The sequence below is a fragment of the Mustela erminea genome, chromosome 10, assembly GCF_009829155.1.
Source record: "Mustela erminea isolate mMusErm1 chromosome 10, mMusErm1.Pri, whole genome shotgun sequence".
Lineage (NCBI taxonomy): Eukaryota > Metazoa > Chordata > Mammalia > Carnivora > Mustelidae > Mustela > Mustela erminea.
Genome location: NC_045623.1, coordinates 47,807,164 through 47,823,617, shown reverse-complemented (window position 1 = coordinate 47,823,617; position 16,454 = coordinate 47,807,164). Strand labels below are relative to the sequence as shown.

The 16,454-nt window shown below is 38.6% G+C and overlaps 1 protein-coding gene across 1 annotated transcript in view; it reads right to left on the bottom strand.

Annotated features, from left to right (window-relative positions):
• Positions 1-15,450, bottom strand: part of ERICH3 (glutamate rich 3) — a 97,500-nt gene extending 82,050 nt beyond the window's left edge. The window contains exon 1 of the mRNA XM_032302005.1: positions 15,077-15,450. Within this exon, the coding sequence (XP_032157896.1) occupies positions 15,077-15,099 (23 nt within the window). The 5' untranslated portion in view covers positions 15,100-15,450. The remainder of the gene's footprint in view (positions 1-15,076) is intronic.
• Positions 15,451-16,454: the final 1,004 nt, after the last annotated feature.

The window sequence follows — 16,454 nt, the reverse complement described above, 5'->3', positions numbered from 1 at the left end:
CCTGGATGGTGAACAGCCATCTGGTCTTTGTATTCTCACGTGGCACGGAGCAGACAGAAAGGCAAGCTCTTTCTCGCCTCTTCTTACACGGGCACTAATCCCATCATGAGGGCTCCATCCTCATGACCTACCTCCCAAAAGCCCCAGCTCCAAATACCATTGCACTGGAGATTATGGTTTCAGCATATGAATCTGAGGAGGATACAAGCCTGTGGTCCAGAACAGAAAGTACAATTGTCTCTTTTGTCTTTTGTGGATTAGGAACACAAAGCTTAGTTTAAGTCACTTGCTAAAGATTATATAACCTAAAACTTGCTCCTTATAATATTTGCCAAGTCACAGTGGAACACCACTCACCAGGGCTTGCTAAGGTGGGGACCAGGATGTTAAGTATGATGACAGAAAAATAAGAATCATGAAATCGTCACAGAAAAATGTAATTCCATAAATTCCCTGGTACAGAAATAGAAAAATTTTAAATGAAAATACTTACAAATGAAATTAATACATAACTTCATTTGTAATTTGCCATATCATTAGCATAAAAACAATATTCTGAAATCTTTAAATTATCTTATTCTCTAATATATATTTCTGCAACCTGCTTTATGATGCAAATTTCCCTAGCAAACTTGTTAAGAGAGAATATAAAGAATAATTTTGACACAACCGGTTTTATTTAGATCAAATTGTGATTTTTGCCTATCTGAATTAATGAAGCTTGTACTAGTTTATTACTGCCACTGTACGAAAGTACCACAACTTAGTAGCTTAACACGAATTTATTGCCTTCTACTTCTGGAGGTCCAAAGTTCAAAATGGGTCTCACTAGACTAGAGTCAAGGTGTCATCAGGACTACATTCCTTCTGGAGCCTCTAAAGAAGGATATTTTCCACATTCTAGAGGCTCCCCCCATTTTATTTTAGGGTCAGCTGATTAGCAACCTTAATTCCATGTGCAAACTTAATTTTCCCTTGCCATGTAAATTTCACATGTTCTGAAGACTAAGACAGGGATGGACTTCTTTGAGGGGCATTCATTATTCTGCCTATCACAAGGCTTTTCCTATATGCCAGATGCCAGGCAGCAGAAACACTAGATGCTGAATGTTATGGCAATAATATATACACTGTCCGATGACCACGTCCAGTGATGCCAGTGACCCTCACTTTCAAAAGGGACACTTCCCAGATGGAGGAAGACAGTTCTTGGCACCATACCAGGATGTGCAAAATAAATTGGAGCCTAAATTTTGATGTGCCAAATATGAGCACTAAGACAAAAGAACAGGAGGGACACTAAGGAGCCAATATATTCAAACAATAGATTTTTCTCATAAGGATAACAATAGAAGGATAACTTCTTTAGGTAAATGTAATATGTGAAAAGACAGTTTAGCCCATAGGATGTAATTGCACTTGTGTCAAACATCAATTAATCGGCACTTAACAAATTTCATGAAATTCAAATAATGATTATATGAAACACTAAGAAAGAAGAAAATTTTGCCAATTACATTATAGCATGCCATTGATGTAAGCACAGATGATTTTAGTAATGTTAAAATGTGAAAGAATCTTCTTAATATTGATGTAATAGGTCACTGTGTATGCTTAATTACTGCACATATATAAATAAATCTGGGGTAGAGGAAAGAATATGGCAGGATCCCTACCATTAAAAACCTGAAAATGAGGTTAGAGAGAAGGATTTTCCACATAAAACAATTAGAAAGCTTGCAAAACTATATTTTAAAAGTAATAACTGTGGAGTATTGGGCTGACTCATACTGGCTCTAATGAGATAACCGTTAAGATTTTCAAAAGTTTTGCAAGCCATTGTTAGCATGAAATTGGCCATCGTGGGAGTATTTACACCACAGAAATTAACAAACACTATAAATCTAGGCTTTTTTCTTTCTGAAAAGCCAGTTTACCAGCACACCACTAATTTCAAAAATAAGTAGCAAGATATATCACAGGAGCTATTAAATAAAATGATTGATTACATGAGTCAACATACAGAAGTATGCCTTACACAGTTTTATCCAGAAATTCATCTTCTATATGCAATATTTGACCAAAGGGGCTCATATACTCCTTCAATCATTTCCTATCCCCAACAAAAAGAACATGAGGACTCTAGCAAACACATTGACATTTTCAGCAGCATTTCAATCAAGAAATTTTATGCAAGATATCTCTTTATATTGCCACAAACGGAAAGGTTCAACTCACCTACAAATCTGGAAAAACTGATTACATCATTTTATGCTCAACAAAATCAAATAAGACTTAGGTGAATGAGCACAGTTTTATTGCTAGAGACAAGAGCCTAATCGAGAGGTGCTTTGCATTTCAGAGGTCACTAAATCTGCAATCTGTGGAGTTTGATAATGTTCTAGGAGGGCCTACATCTAAACTCCACTGCCAAGGCAGGCTTCTAGCAATGACAACCAGATAAAATGTTTCTGCAACTCACTTATCAAGTCTTTGTACTGGGAAAGCAAGTTAAACAAATCATAGGATATTGTGGTTTGATTGCCATTTTGCTACAATTCACAAGCAATAGAGCTCTAACTCTTGACCCATTTGACTTTCTCACTGTCCATCAAAAAGATTTGTAAGAATCTACAGAATTGCAGCTCTATGAGGAAACACATCACACTCAAGCCAACCAACTAAAACTAAGATTTTTGCATCTCAGAAAGATTCTTAGCAAAGAAGTTAATAAAATCTAAATGGGAACAACTTCTCCAAACAAAATAACTGAAAGCAGCACAAATAACCAGACAAATAAAGAAAAAAATAAACTGTGTAGCCTCCCATCACTGAAAACTGCATCTCTGTCATTTAAGAGTGAGAAAATTTAACACCAGACACCTTAACTCTTAATAGGTGCAATGATTTTCCTGTAGCTATTAAAGGCAAATAAATCTATATCAAATAGTTCAGCCCAAAATAAATTTTATGAGATTAAAAAAAAAAAAAAAGCATGAGACCTAGGGCTAGAAAGCTTGCAGTCAAATTCTTAATTCTACCCCTTACAAGATGCATGACCCTGGTGAATTCAATTTTCTTTTTGCAATTATCACCATGAAGTCAAATGCTGTGACTGCTTCCTGAAGTGGATGATCTAAGTTTACTGGTCTGGAAATGTATTTACCTGGAGCCACGGGATTATAGAAATGACCACATGAGGTCTAGTCAACTCTACTATTTTACATTCAGGACACTGAGGTTATAAAAGGAGGCACAGCTCATCAGTAAACTCACGTCCAAAGAATCAAAAAGAAGATGCCAGGATGTCACAGGAATTCCCCTAGAATTGTAGCTGTCCCTGTCCTTGGGCCCTTGTGTTGCTACCTTGCACCAGAATTTCTTTCATCATGTTTGATCACTCCCTTTAGACTCATGTAAGATCCCTCCATGTATCCATCCCTCTCACAAGTTGTACGGTGATGCCATATCTACAGTAAACACTTCAATACTTGCCGAATGAATGAGATTATAAATCAGTTCATGGAAACAAAATACATTCGTCCAATTCCTTGACATACAACCTTAAAAAAAAAAAAAATCAATGTGTAAGGATCGTAACCTCTCTTCTGCTTCAGGATAATAACTGAAAGTAGTTTATGCCAAAAGAGGTTCAAAAGCATGTTTTACATATTTTGGCTTTTTTAAAAAAATTCAGAACCCTCAGTGTGGATGATCATGCTGACAATGTTAGTTTTGTTGTTTTGTTTTTGTCAAATAAATGCTTTGCAATATGCTACAAAATTGCATTGAAAGGAAATTTCCTAGGGAGGCAGGAAAAAAAGAAAAACCTTTTGAGGAAACTTGAAGAAAGACCAATACAGAAGAGTAATTGACATAAGGGTCAATTATTTTCCCAACCTTTATAAGAAAACTCTTTGCCAATGAAAATTAGACCATGAGTCTCTGCTGCCTGCCACTTTATAGAGGGTGATTGAACTAATATTATATAAATGATATTATATTACATTCTTCATTCTTTTTATTTGTATCCAAACCTGCCAGATCTCAGCAATTATGCTAAATATTGATTTACAATTTCATTCAGCTTATTCCAATGAAGCAGACAGATGAGAACCATAATATTATTTTATTTATAGCCTTAATATGATGGTTTGAAGTGACTAGTAAAAACAAAACTAGTCTCCAACTGTGCTGATTACTGGCGAGATAGTTTTGCAGTGTTCACAGATGAGGCAATAAGAAACTAGTGCATGGGAAGTCAGTAGGCCTGGGACTCCCCAAGGTGGACAGTTCCCAAAAGAAGCTCTTCTCTGGAGACTTAAGAATTTCAGTTCTTTGGAGAAAAAAAAATAAATTGTGGACACTTAAAGAAATATGCATTAATGGAAAAATAACATGCAAACCAAGGGAGATAAGGATGCTGTTTGGAGAAAAGGTGACAGGAGGGAAAGTTCTAGGAACCAATAATTTTCATCACTAGTATTTATAGATCACTAACATTTTTGTAGTGCACACAGTAAACACTCTACTAACATGAGCTATGTACTTTAATTCTCAAAACGACCCTGCAAAGTACTATTATCCACCCTCTTCACGGAAGAGTAAACTAAAATAATAGAGTGCTTAGATGAGCAGCTCATAACTAGTTAAAGGCAGATCCACCATTCAAATCAGCGACTGCTCTGCTTGAACCACTAAGCTGAACTGTGTTCTACAAGGTCCCGTCAACAGTCCTGAGGTGCTCAGCCTAAAGAAGAGAAAGCATATGGTGGACAGATAAGTGAATGGTTGACCTATGAAAGATGCTAAGAAGGCAGGAGCATCCCAAATAATGAGGGAAAGTACAGGAGGGCAGTTTGGCTTAATAAAAGGAACAGTTGTTTAAAAGTCAAAGGAGTGGCCTGTAAGATGGTATGCCCAACAGGCCTGGGACTGGCCAGTTTTCTAGTAGCCATGGAGGGTTTTAAGCAGGGAAACAGCATGACTAAATTATTCTACCACCAGTATCCTTGAGGAGGCAGAGTATGGAAGCTGAGAGTTTCACCTCTCGAGTCCAATTTCCTCAGTTTGACTCTTAACTATCTAACTATATCAGCTACTGAGTAGACTAGCAATGAGGGGCAAGGTACTTAACTTCCCCGTGCTTTCTATTTTCCTCTGAAAATGGAAATAATAAGAGTGCTGTTTTTGAAAATCATTGAGAGCATTAAATGAGTCAATACTAAAAACTAGCAAATTGCTTATCATATACTAAATGCTCAGTGGATTTTGGAAGTTACCATAGAGTTGATGTACTTTAAGAATTAGATGCTAAAGATTTAATGATGTGTTAACTAACATTTCATAAAACATACATATATGAAACCTTCATACTGTGCATACTGTGTCAATTACATCTCCATAAAGCTGGAAAAATTAAACAAGAAAAAAACAAAAAAGACTTAAGCAACATATGCTTTGCATGAAGATCAAGATAGACACACAATAGCTGTCACTCACTGAGTCTCTAATATGTGCCAATATTCCTGCAAGGAAGGTATTTATTAGCCCAATTTTTGAAAAAGGAAAGTGAGGCACAGGAAAATTAACTTTCCTAAGTCCCCATAAGGCACAACTGAGATTCAAACCTATGTCTATCTGACCCCAACAATATTCTTCTTCCTACTGTAGCATGTTCATCTCATATTTTTTTAATGAAACATTGATTTTCTCTGTGGAATATCATTCCTTTTCACTTAGAAGGACACGCAAAAAAAATAAGATGACTTTCAGACAGTTCCAATCTTTCCGAGACTTCAAGTCCTTGTTTGTGGCTCCCTTTGAAATGCTCTAACCTTCCATCCACACTCCCCCCAACATTTTCTACCTTTCCTTGGACCTTGTCTCGCAACTTGCTTCTTGACCTCCTCTGCTGCCTGAAATAGGACTTGGGGATCTGATTCCTTCCCCATGCTCTTGCATTCCGTCCTGAAACTTCAGCGACTGTTCTGTGGGCTTTTCTTCTTCTGTGGGCTAATCTCTTCACCAAGAACTGGAACTTCAATACCCCTCTACATATAGAATGCAGCCTCAGGTCAGCCTCATTCACTCCCTAAGTCCATTTCCTATTCTGGAAGATTCCTGTCTGGACAAACTCTAAGTGTCAAGTTTGACTGAGAGGAAAACAAAATTCATAGGAAAGAAAAATTTAACACTGATAACCTCATATAAATCCCTACAAATTATGGTGAAAGAGCCATTTGCTGGTAGTTTGAGAGATCCCAAGCTACTGATTTCAAGGGGATTGCTTATGTCAGCAATTACTGAGCCAAGTGCAGGGTATAGTCCTGAAGTACATGGAGGACCAAAATATGTAGAGAGGTATGGTCTCTACCCTCAAGACGTTTGTAGTTATGAGGGAAACATAAAGACGACTGGAATGCTCCAAGGGAATTCCCTTCCTTACTTGTTGGTGTAACTTTAAAAATAGTACTGTCTTAGAAACAGCCTTTCAAACAATATAGCTTTGTCAGTATAGCTTTAAAAGTAAGATAGGCATAGGAAAATGGAGAAAAAATAAAATGACAAAAAAACCCTACTATGATTATCAATGGGAGGATGTCAAGCAGTTTTTCTTTTTTCTTTTCTTTTTTGCTCAAAGTAGAAATTTTTCAAAACACAGATAAGGAAGAAAATAAAAACAACTTGTATCCCTAGTACCCGGAGACTCACTGAGATCTCCTCCAAGTTTATTATTCTAATTTACAGCAGATTATTTTTATTTGAATCTAAACAACAGAAACAAGATTATTGTAAACATCTTGAAGCAAGCTATGAAGAAAGACAACTTCTTAATATGAGAGCCACATAATATTCACAAATATAAAATATTACAATCCATGGCATATAGAGAATGTCAGATTAACTGCTACCATAAAACACTATGATTCAATTCAATTTAAAATCCTTAGTTTTTAATGCTGTTTCATAACTACTATGTGCAATTTATATTGTCTGTTTAGTTCCCTGCTGTTTTTCCCTTGTTTCAATATTTTGCCCTAAGAATTTTCATTAATTTATAAATGTTTATTACTATTATAAGAAAATAATAACAGTCACAGAAAAATGGATCACCAGCTTAAAATGTACAATTTTCTAGCCCAACTAGTGTAAGACGCTGAGAGGTGGGGAGTAATTTGATTACGAATCAGACTAAGAAGAAAAGTTCAATACTTAACCAGTAGAGATCATTGACTTATTATCTTAATTACTTCTTCTCACTAGCGCTTTAATCATATTTTCTGTTTGCTTTGAGTTTTATCTCCCTTTTCAACTTTTGGCTTCCAATCTCCACTCTTCATGAGACTCGTTTTGTTAAATCATTTCCAATGACTACATTTCTCATAAAGGCCATCTTTAGCTTTTGCAGGACCACATAATAAAGAGCATCAGCAGTGACAAACAGGTTGTATTAGTGCTGGAGGGATGCCATAATGAAGTATCACAGACTGGGGCTTAAACAACAGTTTATTGTCCACAGTTCTGGAGAGTAGATGTCCAAGATCAAGGTCTCAACAGGATTGGTGTCTTCTGAAAGCAATGAGGAAAAATCTGTTCTACGCCTGTCCCTTGAGCTTGCAGATGGCCATTTTCCCTCTCTATCTTCACATGGTCTTCTTTCTGTATGTATGTCTATGTCCTAACATCCCCTTCTTATAATGACACCAGTCATATTAGATGAATGACCCACTGACCTCATTTAACCATAATTACATCTTAAGGATCATATCTTAAAATACAGCCACATCTGAGGCACTGGGAGTTAGCATAGCAAATGTAAATTTGGGTGTGGTTACAATTCAGCCCAAAACACAAGCACAGTGAAAAAGATGACCAACTGAACGATGTAACATGGATTTAGATAGAAACGAGGAATGTATTTCTTGAGTTCACAGAAACCCACACTTTGACTTCAAATTATCTGCGTCGGCAAACAGAAAAGGGTCATTGATGATCCATCCAAAAGGGAGACAGATACCTTCTCTACCCCACCACCTCCATGTAGGTAGTTTGGACAGATGTAGAGAGGATAATGAAGCTCTCCAAAGAGATCCCCCAGAGCCCTGGGCAGGAAAAGAAATTATACCTCTCAGTCATCTGCCCGTAGACCAAAAAAAGAGTTAACCATATGAAAGAAACCAGTAGACAAGAAGAGTAAGGGTCAGAAGAGACCCTCAAGAGAATGAGAAGTCATTAAGGAAGTCTGACCCGTACATCTACACTAAAATGTTCTTCACTTCTAAAGCATGTGTCCTGTGGCTCACTATAAAAGCAATGTTTTGACAAAGACTCTCAAGAAAACTCTAATCCTAATATTGACAGAATCTCGGTAAGGCATGATTTTACAAGCTGCATCTACTGAACTTGTAACATCTTTTTCTCTTTTCTCTGGAAAAGACATTAATCCAGAAATGCAAGCTCTCATGTGAATTACTTTAATCTAAATATATTTTCTAATATAACAACCTGCAGCAATGCTGTTTTCAATGAAGGATGTGTTCCCTAATTGGAATTCCTGGAAGAAGACAGTTGTGTAGAGCTTCTAGCTAGTAAAAAAAAAAAAAAAAAAAAAAAAAATGGCTTCTGAGTGGTTAGAAACCAGAGGTATAGTGGAATCCTACCTAACGTTTGGGTTGTAGTTAGCACAAGATGCAAATGTATTATATTGTCAAAAATATTCTTAAAAATTATGAGCTTAATCCAAAAAGTATGATACTCATGGTTTTGTGTATGCCGCACCACTCAGTAATTCTTTGTATGCATAAGTTTCAGAACCATGGAGGTAGGTCAAAGCAAGGAACTAAAGAAAAATCAAAATGCAGTGTCTACACACTCAAATAAGTCACCTTAGAGGGCGTTGCCCAAGTCTTATTCAGTGCAACCAGGAACAGCAATTGATCACTCAAACCAAAAATTAATTTAATAAGGTAACTATATATAAATGTATATATAAATACATTTACCTTAAGTAGTTTATCTGAAAGCATAAAAGTCTGTCAGTTCACTATATTTATTTGTGTTTGTGGTGCCAAGGGTTTTATTTTGACTGTGACTCAGCTGATGGTCCTCTTCCCTTATCCTTTCAAAAAATATAATTCATATTTATAATGTATCATTTGGGACTTCAAGTTTAGGGAAAGGTGACAAAGATGCTTGCAGATCTTTATGAATTTTGAATCCTAGATATTTTTTCCTCTTTTACAAATTTTACCGCCACTTAATTTAATAGTTTACTTTAAACTATTGAACATTTATGGAATCATTCCAAAGCCTACACTATTTTCAACTATTTGTGGGGGGAACTGAGTAATTCATTGGCAGGAAAGATCCAATAATTCAATCTGCATACTACTTCTCTCGGTTTGTGCCAAAATTATTAATTAAAGTTAAAAAGATTATTTAGTACTATCTTCCAGAATCTGAAATTTTCATTGAAAATGATATCTCTGGAAACTTAGAGTCTTGAAAATATATAAACACCTAGGCCCAGATTATTTGAGGCTGATTTTAGGTTTGAAAATTGGGTCACAGAAGTTTTATTTTCTCATCTCCCTGAAAAACTTTTTGTAGTTAATAATAATCAAAGTAAGTTGGGGAAGTCTCCACTTTTCACGGTTAGAGATACCTTTCTTCAGCAGAGATTGCGAGAAAGGATGTGGGATGCTACAGAAGAATGCATCTGACAGTACCCTGTTCTCTATACAAGAAGTGTACATACTGGGATATGCACATTGCTTGGATACCTAAAGACTTTCCTAATGGAACCCGGGCAAGGGTAGTTTTAGGGGAATTAATTTCTAGACCCTCTAGTTTCTTCAGTGCTAGCCTAAAACTTATCTGACTGAAAATGCTCTTCCACATCATAATGATCTATAACCCCCTTCCCTTTTATAATCATCTTTCCATTTTTACAAAAGAAGGGCACACCTCTCACCACCCAGTGTCTTATCAGGGTGCACTGAATTTAGGAGGATACCTGGAAAATAAAAGGGGCAACCTAAATTGCACAGATGTTAACACAAGTGCCCTCCTGACTGGGCAACACATACTATCGCAAGTAAACTCCAACCCTTTGCTTTCAATACAATTGAAGGATCTCATTGAAAGATCCCTGAAAACACTTTTTTTTTTTTAAGATTCTATTTATTTATTTGACAGACAGAAATCACAAGTAGGCAGAGAAGCAGGCAGAGAAACAGGAGGAAGCAGGCTCCCTGCTGAGCAGAGAGCTCATCCCAGGACCCTGGGATCATGACCTGAGCTGAAGGCAGACAGAGGCTTTAACCCACGGAGCCACCCAGGCGCCCCTAAAACACTTTTTGACGATAGATCACTATGTGATTTTTGGTCTATAACTCTGAAGGAATTCAAAGAACCGAGTGATGTATAAACAAATACCTCTCCAATTCCATCTATGTATGTGCACAGGTTTGTTAAGCAAAGGGGTAAGAGAAGACATCCCAACTATAACAAAAAGAGCAGACTCTAATAGATGATCAGAGAAGTCAAGACAAATGAACACACTCAATTCACCTCTTTTAATCAGAAAGAATTTATTTCTGATGTTAAATGGTTAATATGTAACAAGAGAGTGAGTAGAAACTACCCAATTTGAATTTAAGTATTTAATGACTTCAAGTCTGATTTCCTGTGTGACAGAGATAATTTTGGTAGTAGGAGCGAGTGGTGAGCAACGAAGAGACTAGAAAGTTGCTACAGCCATACAAAGCAGTACACTTTGGTAAGAAGGCAGAGACGCCACAATTTTAAATCTAGTCAGCATTCATCACCACACATAGGTACAAATTGTGTGTGTGTATAAGAATGTTTAAGATCTACTCTTCTAGTAACTTTCAAATTTAAAAAAAAAAAAAGAGTATTATTAGCTGTAATGATTCATCGACTGGAAGATTGTACCTTTGACTCCCGTCACTCCCATCGCCCCCACCTTCCCTCCACCCGTCCCCTGTCTCTGTATCTATTAGTTCTTTTGTTGTTGCTGCTTTAGACTTCCCATAGAAGTGAGATCATGTAAGTATTTGTGTTGGTCATTTTGTGGGACATACAAATATTGAATTATTATATCATACACCTGAAACTAATGTTATATGTTAATTATACCACAATTTTTAAAAGTACCCTGTTGAACCAACCAAACAAAAAAAGGCCCAGACAAACTGCAATGGACATTCCATTTGTAAATGACATGGTGGGCTTATAATTTTTTGTCACTTTTGGATATATATATCCACTATCTAAAAATTGACAATTTCATTCCCAGCAGTTTTCCCCCTGCCTTTGATGACGAAGGACTGAGTTACCAGCGAGTACTAGGGAGGTGTTAATTCTTTCTATACCATACTTCTGTATACAATGGTCCCCAACTTACAATGGTTTGGCTTATAATTTTTTGACTACAATTGTACAAAAGCAATGAGCACCCAGGAGAAACCATTCTGAATTCTGATATTTTGCTAGGCCAGTGATATGTGGTATGATGCACTCTGGTGGTGCTGGGCGGTGGCAGCTCCCAGTCAGCCATAGAGTCACAAGGATACACAACTGATACCCTTAAACCATTCCGTATGTACCCGGATAGCCATTCTGTTTTTCACCTTCAGTACAGCATTCAATAGATTGCATGAGATATTTACCACTTTATTATACAATAGGCTTCGTGTGAGATGATTTTGCCCCAATCTATAGGCTAACGTAAGTGTTCTGAGTACATTGAAAGTAGGCAAGGCTAAGCTACGATGTTCAGCAGGTTTGGTGAATTAAGTGCGTTTTGGACTTACATTACAAGGGGTTTATTGGATCATAACCCCGTCATAAGTGGGAGCAGATCTGCACTCCGTCAGTACAGAAACACTTGTTTACATTTAAAAGATATACATTAATAAGTCTAAACAAACAAAAAAAAAGTGTGTCCAAACCTTGGAGCAATCTTTCCAAGCATACATCTTCTGCATTTTTATCTTGTCATAAACCATAATGCTCCCCATTCTTCCAATTCCTCAAAGCAAATTTACAGACGAGTGTGACTATCTCTACTTAGAGCCATGCTTATCTGTCACACAGGGAATCAACTTCACATGGATTCAGTGACGATCCTTTGAAGGAGTTAGAAGAGCCGTATCATTTTATCCTCATGCATGACTGAGGGGTATAAAATCCCCATTCTACCTCCAGGACTAGTGCGCAACCCACAAACACACGCGCGCACACACCAATAGCAACCCAGGGTGAGATTTAGCGAACTAGAGGGACTATGAGCTGAAATTTTCCACTCTGAGACGACTGCATTAGAGATGGCAGTGCCAGGAGCGGTGTTTTATAGTTGACTTCCCCCAAATTACAATGCAGCTCAGATTCAAAGTCTCTATTATAATCTTTGGCAGAAGTTTTTAAGACCACTTTTGTTTACTCCAAACTGTTTCTGAACCAAGTCAGCACTGGCCCTTTGCAATTTTTACATCAAGTGTTTCAAGCTGTAATTAAGTAAGCAGTGGCACTCAAAGGAAGCACCAAGAGAAAGCATCAGGGCGTCACTTACTGATTGGTGGAATTTTAGGGATTTGAAATTTCTGTTTTATTGTACCACTGCACTTCATTACCATTTATCCTTAAAATGTAATAAGTACAAACTGCTTCAGCAATGATGGAAAAGCTTTCTCAGCTTTAATGAAACCTTTTATTTGCTACTGAAACTTTTATTATTTCCAAATGGTGGCATAGTCAAGAAAAAGAATCACTACTTATATTGACGAAAAACTTCAGCAATTTGAATAATTTTGTTCGTGGATGAATTTTAAGGCATTTAGAGTTTGTTATTCTTGTGTTTATTGTTTTCATTTACTTTTGATGAACTAAAACCAAAAAAATACACATATACCCACTATTACAAAATAATTTTCTAATTATATATCAAAATGCCAGATAGTTATGTACAGGAATCACTTGTCAGATGTTGGTCTGATCTGGATAAGAATTTCTATGCATCTAGGGCTCCAACACATCTCAGCTACTGGCCATGAGATGCAAAGTTGTGTAACTGTTCAGTGCACAGGCAATGAAACTGGATGGCCTGGTTTTGCTTTCCAGCCCTGACACCTGCCTACCTGTGAGACCTTTCAAAATTTTCAGACCTCAGTTTCCTTCCCTGTGAGAATGAGGGTGACTAGAATCTGCCTCATTAAATGGGTGGGGAAATTAAATGAGGTATTTCATGTAAAATATTATTCTATGACATGGCACTTGGTAAACACTTGTTCAGCTTATGGTACAAATGTTCAGCTCTAATACGCTTTTCCTTTGTGAATATATCCACCTCTAGACCGGAGGCAGTGTCAGAACACACCATTCATTCAACAAACATTAACTGAGCTTTACTTTATGCAGAACATTGTCCTAGGTGAAGGAGACACAAAGATTAATAAGACATAGTGCCTACTCTCCAGGAGTTTACAATTTTAGTGCAAAATTAGTGTTGCCATCTTAGTATCTTTCTTGAAGAGTACCATGAAGCATACTTTTTCCCTAGATCATAAATTTTCCTTTTTTCCAATGTGTTGGAACTAATGGAGCTTCAGAAAAATTTCACTTCAGTTTCTGAAATCTTAATCATGCACAATTTAATAAGCAGCTACAGGTTTTTCCACATTTTAAAATGGATGATTAAATGGTCTAATAAGATTCTAACTTAGCCAAAAACTTGAAAAACATAGGAAGACAACCATGACTGACACATTCATTTTCCCGTATGTGGACATACTGCAAACAGCAGCTGCAGAAAAATAGTGCCATTTACATCCCACATGACCCACGGCTAACTAAAATTGCACAGGAGTTCAGCCTCAAAGTGGCAAAGGACCTAAACTAAATTCAATTTGAGATAAAATGAGAAGAAGCTTGTTTAGTCGTAGCTACACTGCTTTCCAAAAAGAGTTCTGAAATTGACTTCCAACATGGCACCTTGTATACCTCCAGTTTTTCAAACATTCTGTTTATGTCATTACACTCAGAATTCATTAAAAAATAAAAATCTTTAAGTTCGACTATCAATCCTAAACACAACGACTAATGTGGCATTTTAGACATCACAAACCCCAAATGATCTTAAATATGTTGTCCTCTACTAATTTGCTGCTCTTGAAAATGTGCAATAAATCCAATTAAAAAGGAAAACATTTTTAAATTAGTTGCAAGATCAACTAGGATATTATCTGCTTACTAGATGTATCATAATAAAAAACCATCTAATATGCATTACATTGTTTAATTCGGGAGGAAATTGGATATTCTCCCTTCCAACAAAAGGACAGAGACTTTTTTTTTTTTAAACAACATCCAATAATGACTGTGTTAACTTTCTAGAATAGATTGAATAATTGCCAAATACATCTTCTGAGGAGTCACCCTGCCCAAAGTAACAGGAGATCATGTGTAAACATAGGAGGGCACAATTCCTTCCTTCTCTCCTTCCTCTCCAGTATCACACCACCTTCCCTAGTCAAAATACTTTCAAAGATTCCCCCATGACACTGAAATAAGGGGCCCCCTTCACAGTAAAACCTCCCTCGACATTAAATCAACTCACACCTCATTTCTCTGCAAGAGGCCACAGTGAAAATTTCTCTCTCAGTCCCAAATCTCCAAACGAATGCATATTTTGGTGACCTCTACTTTTGCATTCAAACGCACATGTCCCACACCACAGGATCTTTTTGATCCCAGCTAACGTCCCTGCGTAATGTATGCGTTTTGCACATCCATTTTTTAATCCTTCCAGAGTGAAAATTTCAAAGAGGAGAACGTCGGTGAAAGAAGCGAGGAAAGGGAGGGAGGAGATGGGAAGCCTGGGATTTCTGCCATCTTCAGTGCAACCCAGAATTCCTATTATTTGTTTCTTCTTCCCCAGCCCTCCCTCTCGCTTCCCCTCTAGCCCCTTTCTCCGCTGCAGGAGGGAGGAGGAGGGGCCGCTGGCTGAAGCCGCCACCTGCCGCGGGGTGGAAAAGCTCCAGTTGTCACTTACCCAGCCGGGTGAGAATGGCTCATTTTTGCAGGATCCCTTTTGGACCCCGCGGCAGGTGCGGAGGTTGGGTGCGCGGAGACCCGTGCGCGCTGGCGCAGCGACCCTTGCGCTCGCCCGGTGACTCCGCACTGCGGCCGCCCGAGCTCCGGGCACCTGAGCTGGGCCGCCGCCGCCCCAGAGCTGCCCCGTAGCCTCCCGGGCCCCCACCCGCTGGCGGTATCCACAGCCTCGCGGTTGCTAAGGGAGGAGGGAAGGCGAGCGCGGAGGTTCTGGAGAGCCCCAAGCGCTGCTGGAACGGAGCCTGGGGAAGCTGGAAGTGAAGCTCAGCTTCCAGCCCCTTTTTCTGGGCCCTAATGTGGGAGGAAACTCAGGCCCCTGATCTGTTGCCCTGGGCACGCGTTCCCCAGGCACCTGTAATCTGAAACACACACACACACACACACACACACACACACACACACGCACACCTATTTAGGCTGGTGCGCTTCCTGCTAGGCCCTGGGGAAGCAAGGGCTGGGTTAGGTAATCATAATCAAAGTCCAGAGCTGCCACTGTGATGCATGGGTTTCCAGTTGTAAAACAGTCCCTGGATTCCAAGTTCAAGGGAAAGAAAGAGGTCTTTCTCAATCTGTTTTGGGTTTTGATTTTGATTCAGATCTCGAAAGCATGGCAATAACTTCATTTCCTCTTTGGAAAAATCTCCATCCTTGTTCCTACTGAGGTCCCCACTCCCAGCTGGGCAGTGCCCATAGTTCTGAAGTCCAGAAGGTGGGATGATGCAGTTTCTCAGGGAAGGGTGTTAAAATGGAACCTGCATTCGAATCCAGCACAGAGAAGGCAGGCCTTCCATGAAAAAGCCTAGATTTACATGACAGGGCCTTGGTGTGGAGGAAGCCTAAAACACTGAACTTAGATGACACTACCCCGAGTCCTATTTTGCTTTGTCACGTTGTTTTTTGAGGACTTGATCTCTGGCCTCAGGTTCCTCGTGTGTAAGGGACAGGTTGGACACATCTGTGGTGACTGAGCCCTCCATGGATCTCTACTCTAGCTCAATCACACTTACAGGGGCACTGGACATCAATTCACTAACAGCATTCTGCTCTCCCACACATCATAAAGAACCACTGGGTATGTCAGAGTCAGTTTCCTTCACATGATATTCAAGGTCCCTCATCCCTGGACCCCTGCATCTCTCCTCAGGCCCACTGTGACCATTTTCTCCCCCTCTGCTATCCTAAACTAGCAAAACCAGATCTCGCACTATCTGTGAATGGAACATACTTCCCTTGACCACTTGACAAACTTCTATGCATCTTTCAACCTTAGCTTGCCCCCCTTTTTCTTGGATGTCCCCAGGTGTGCTGGGGTCTCCCAC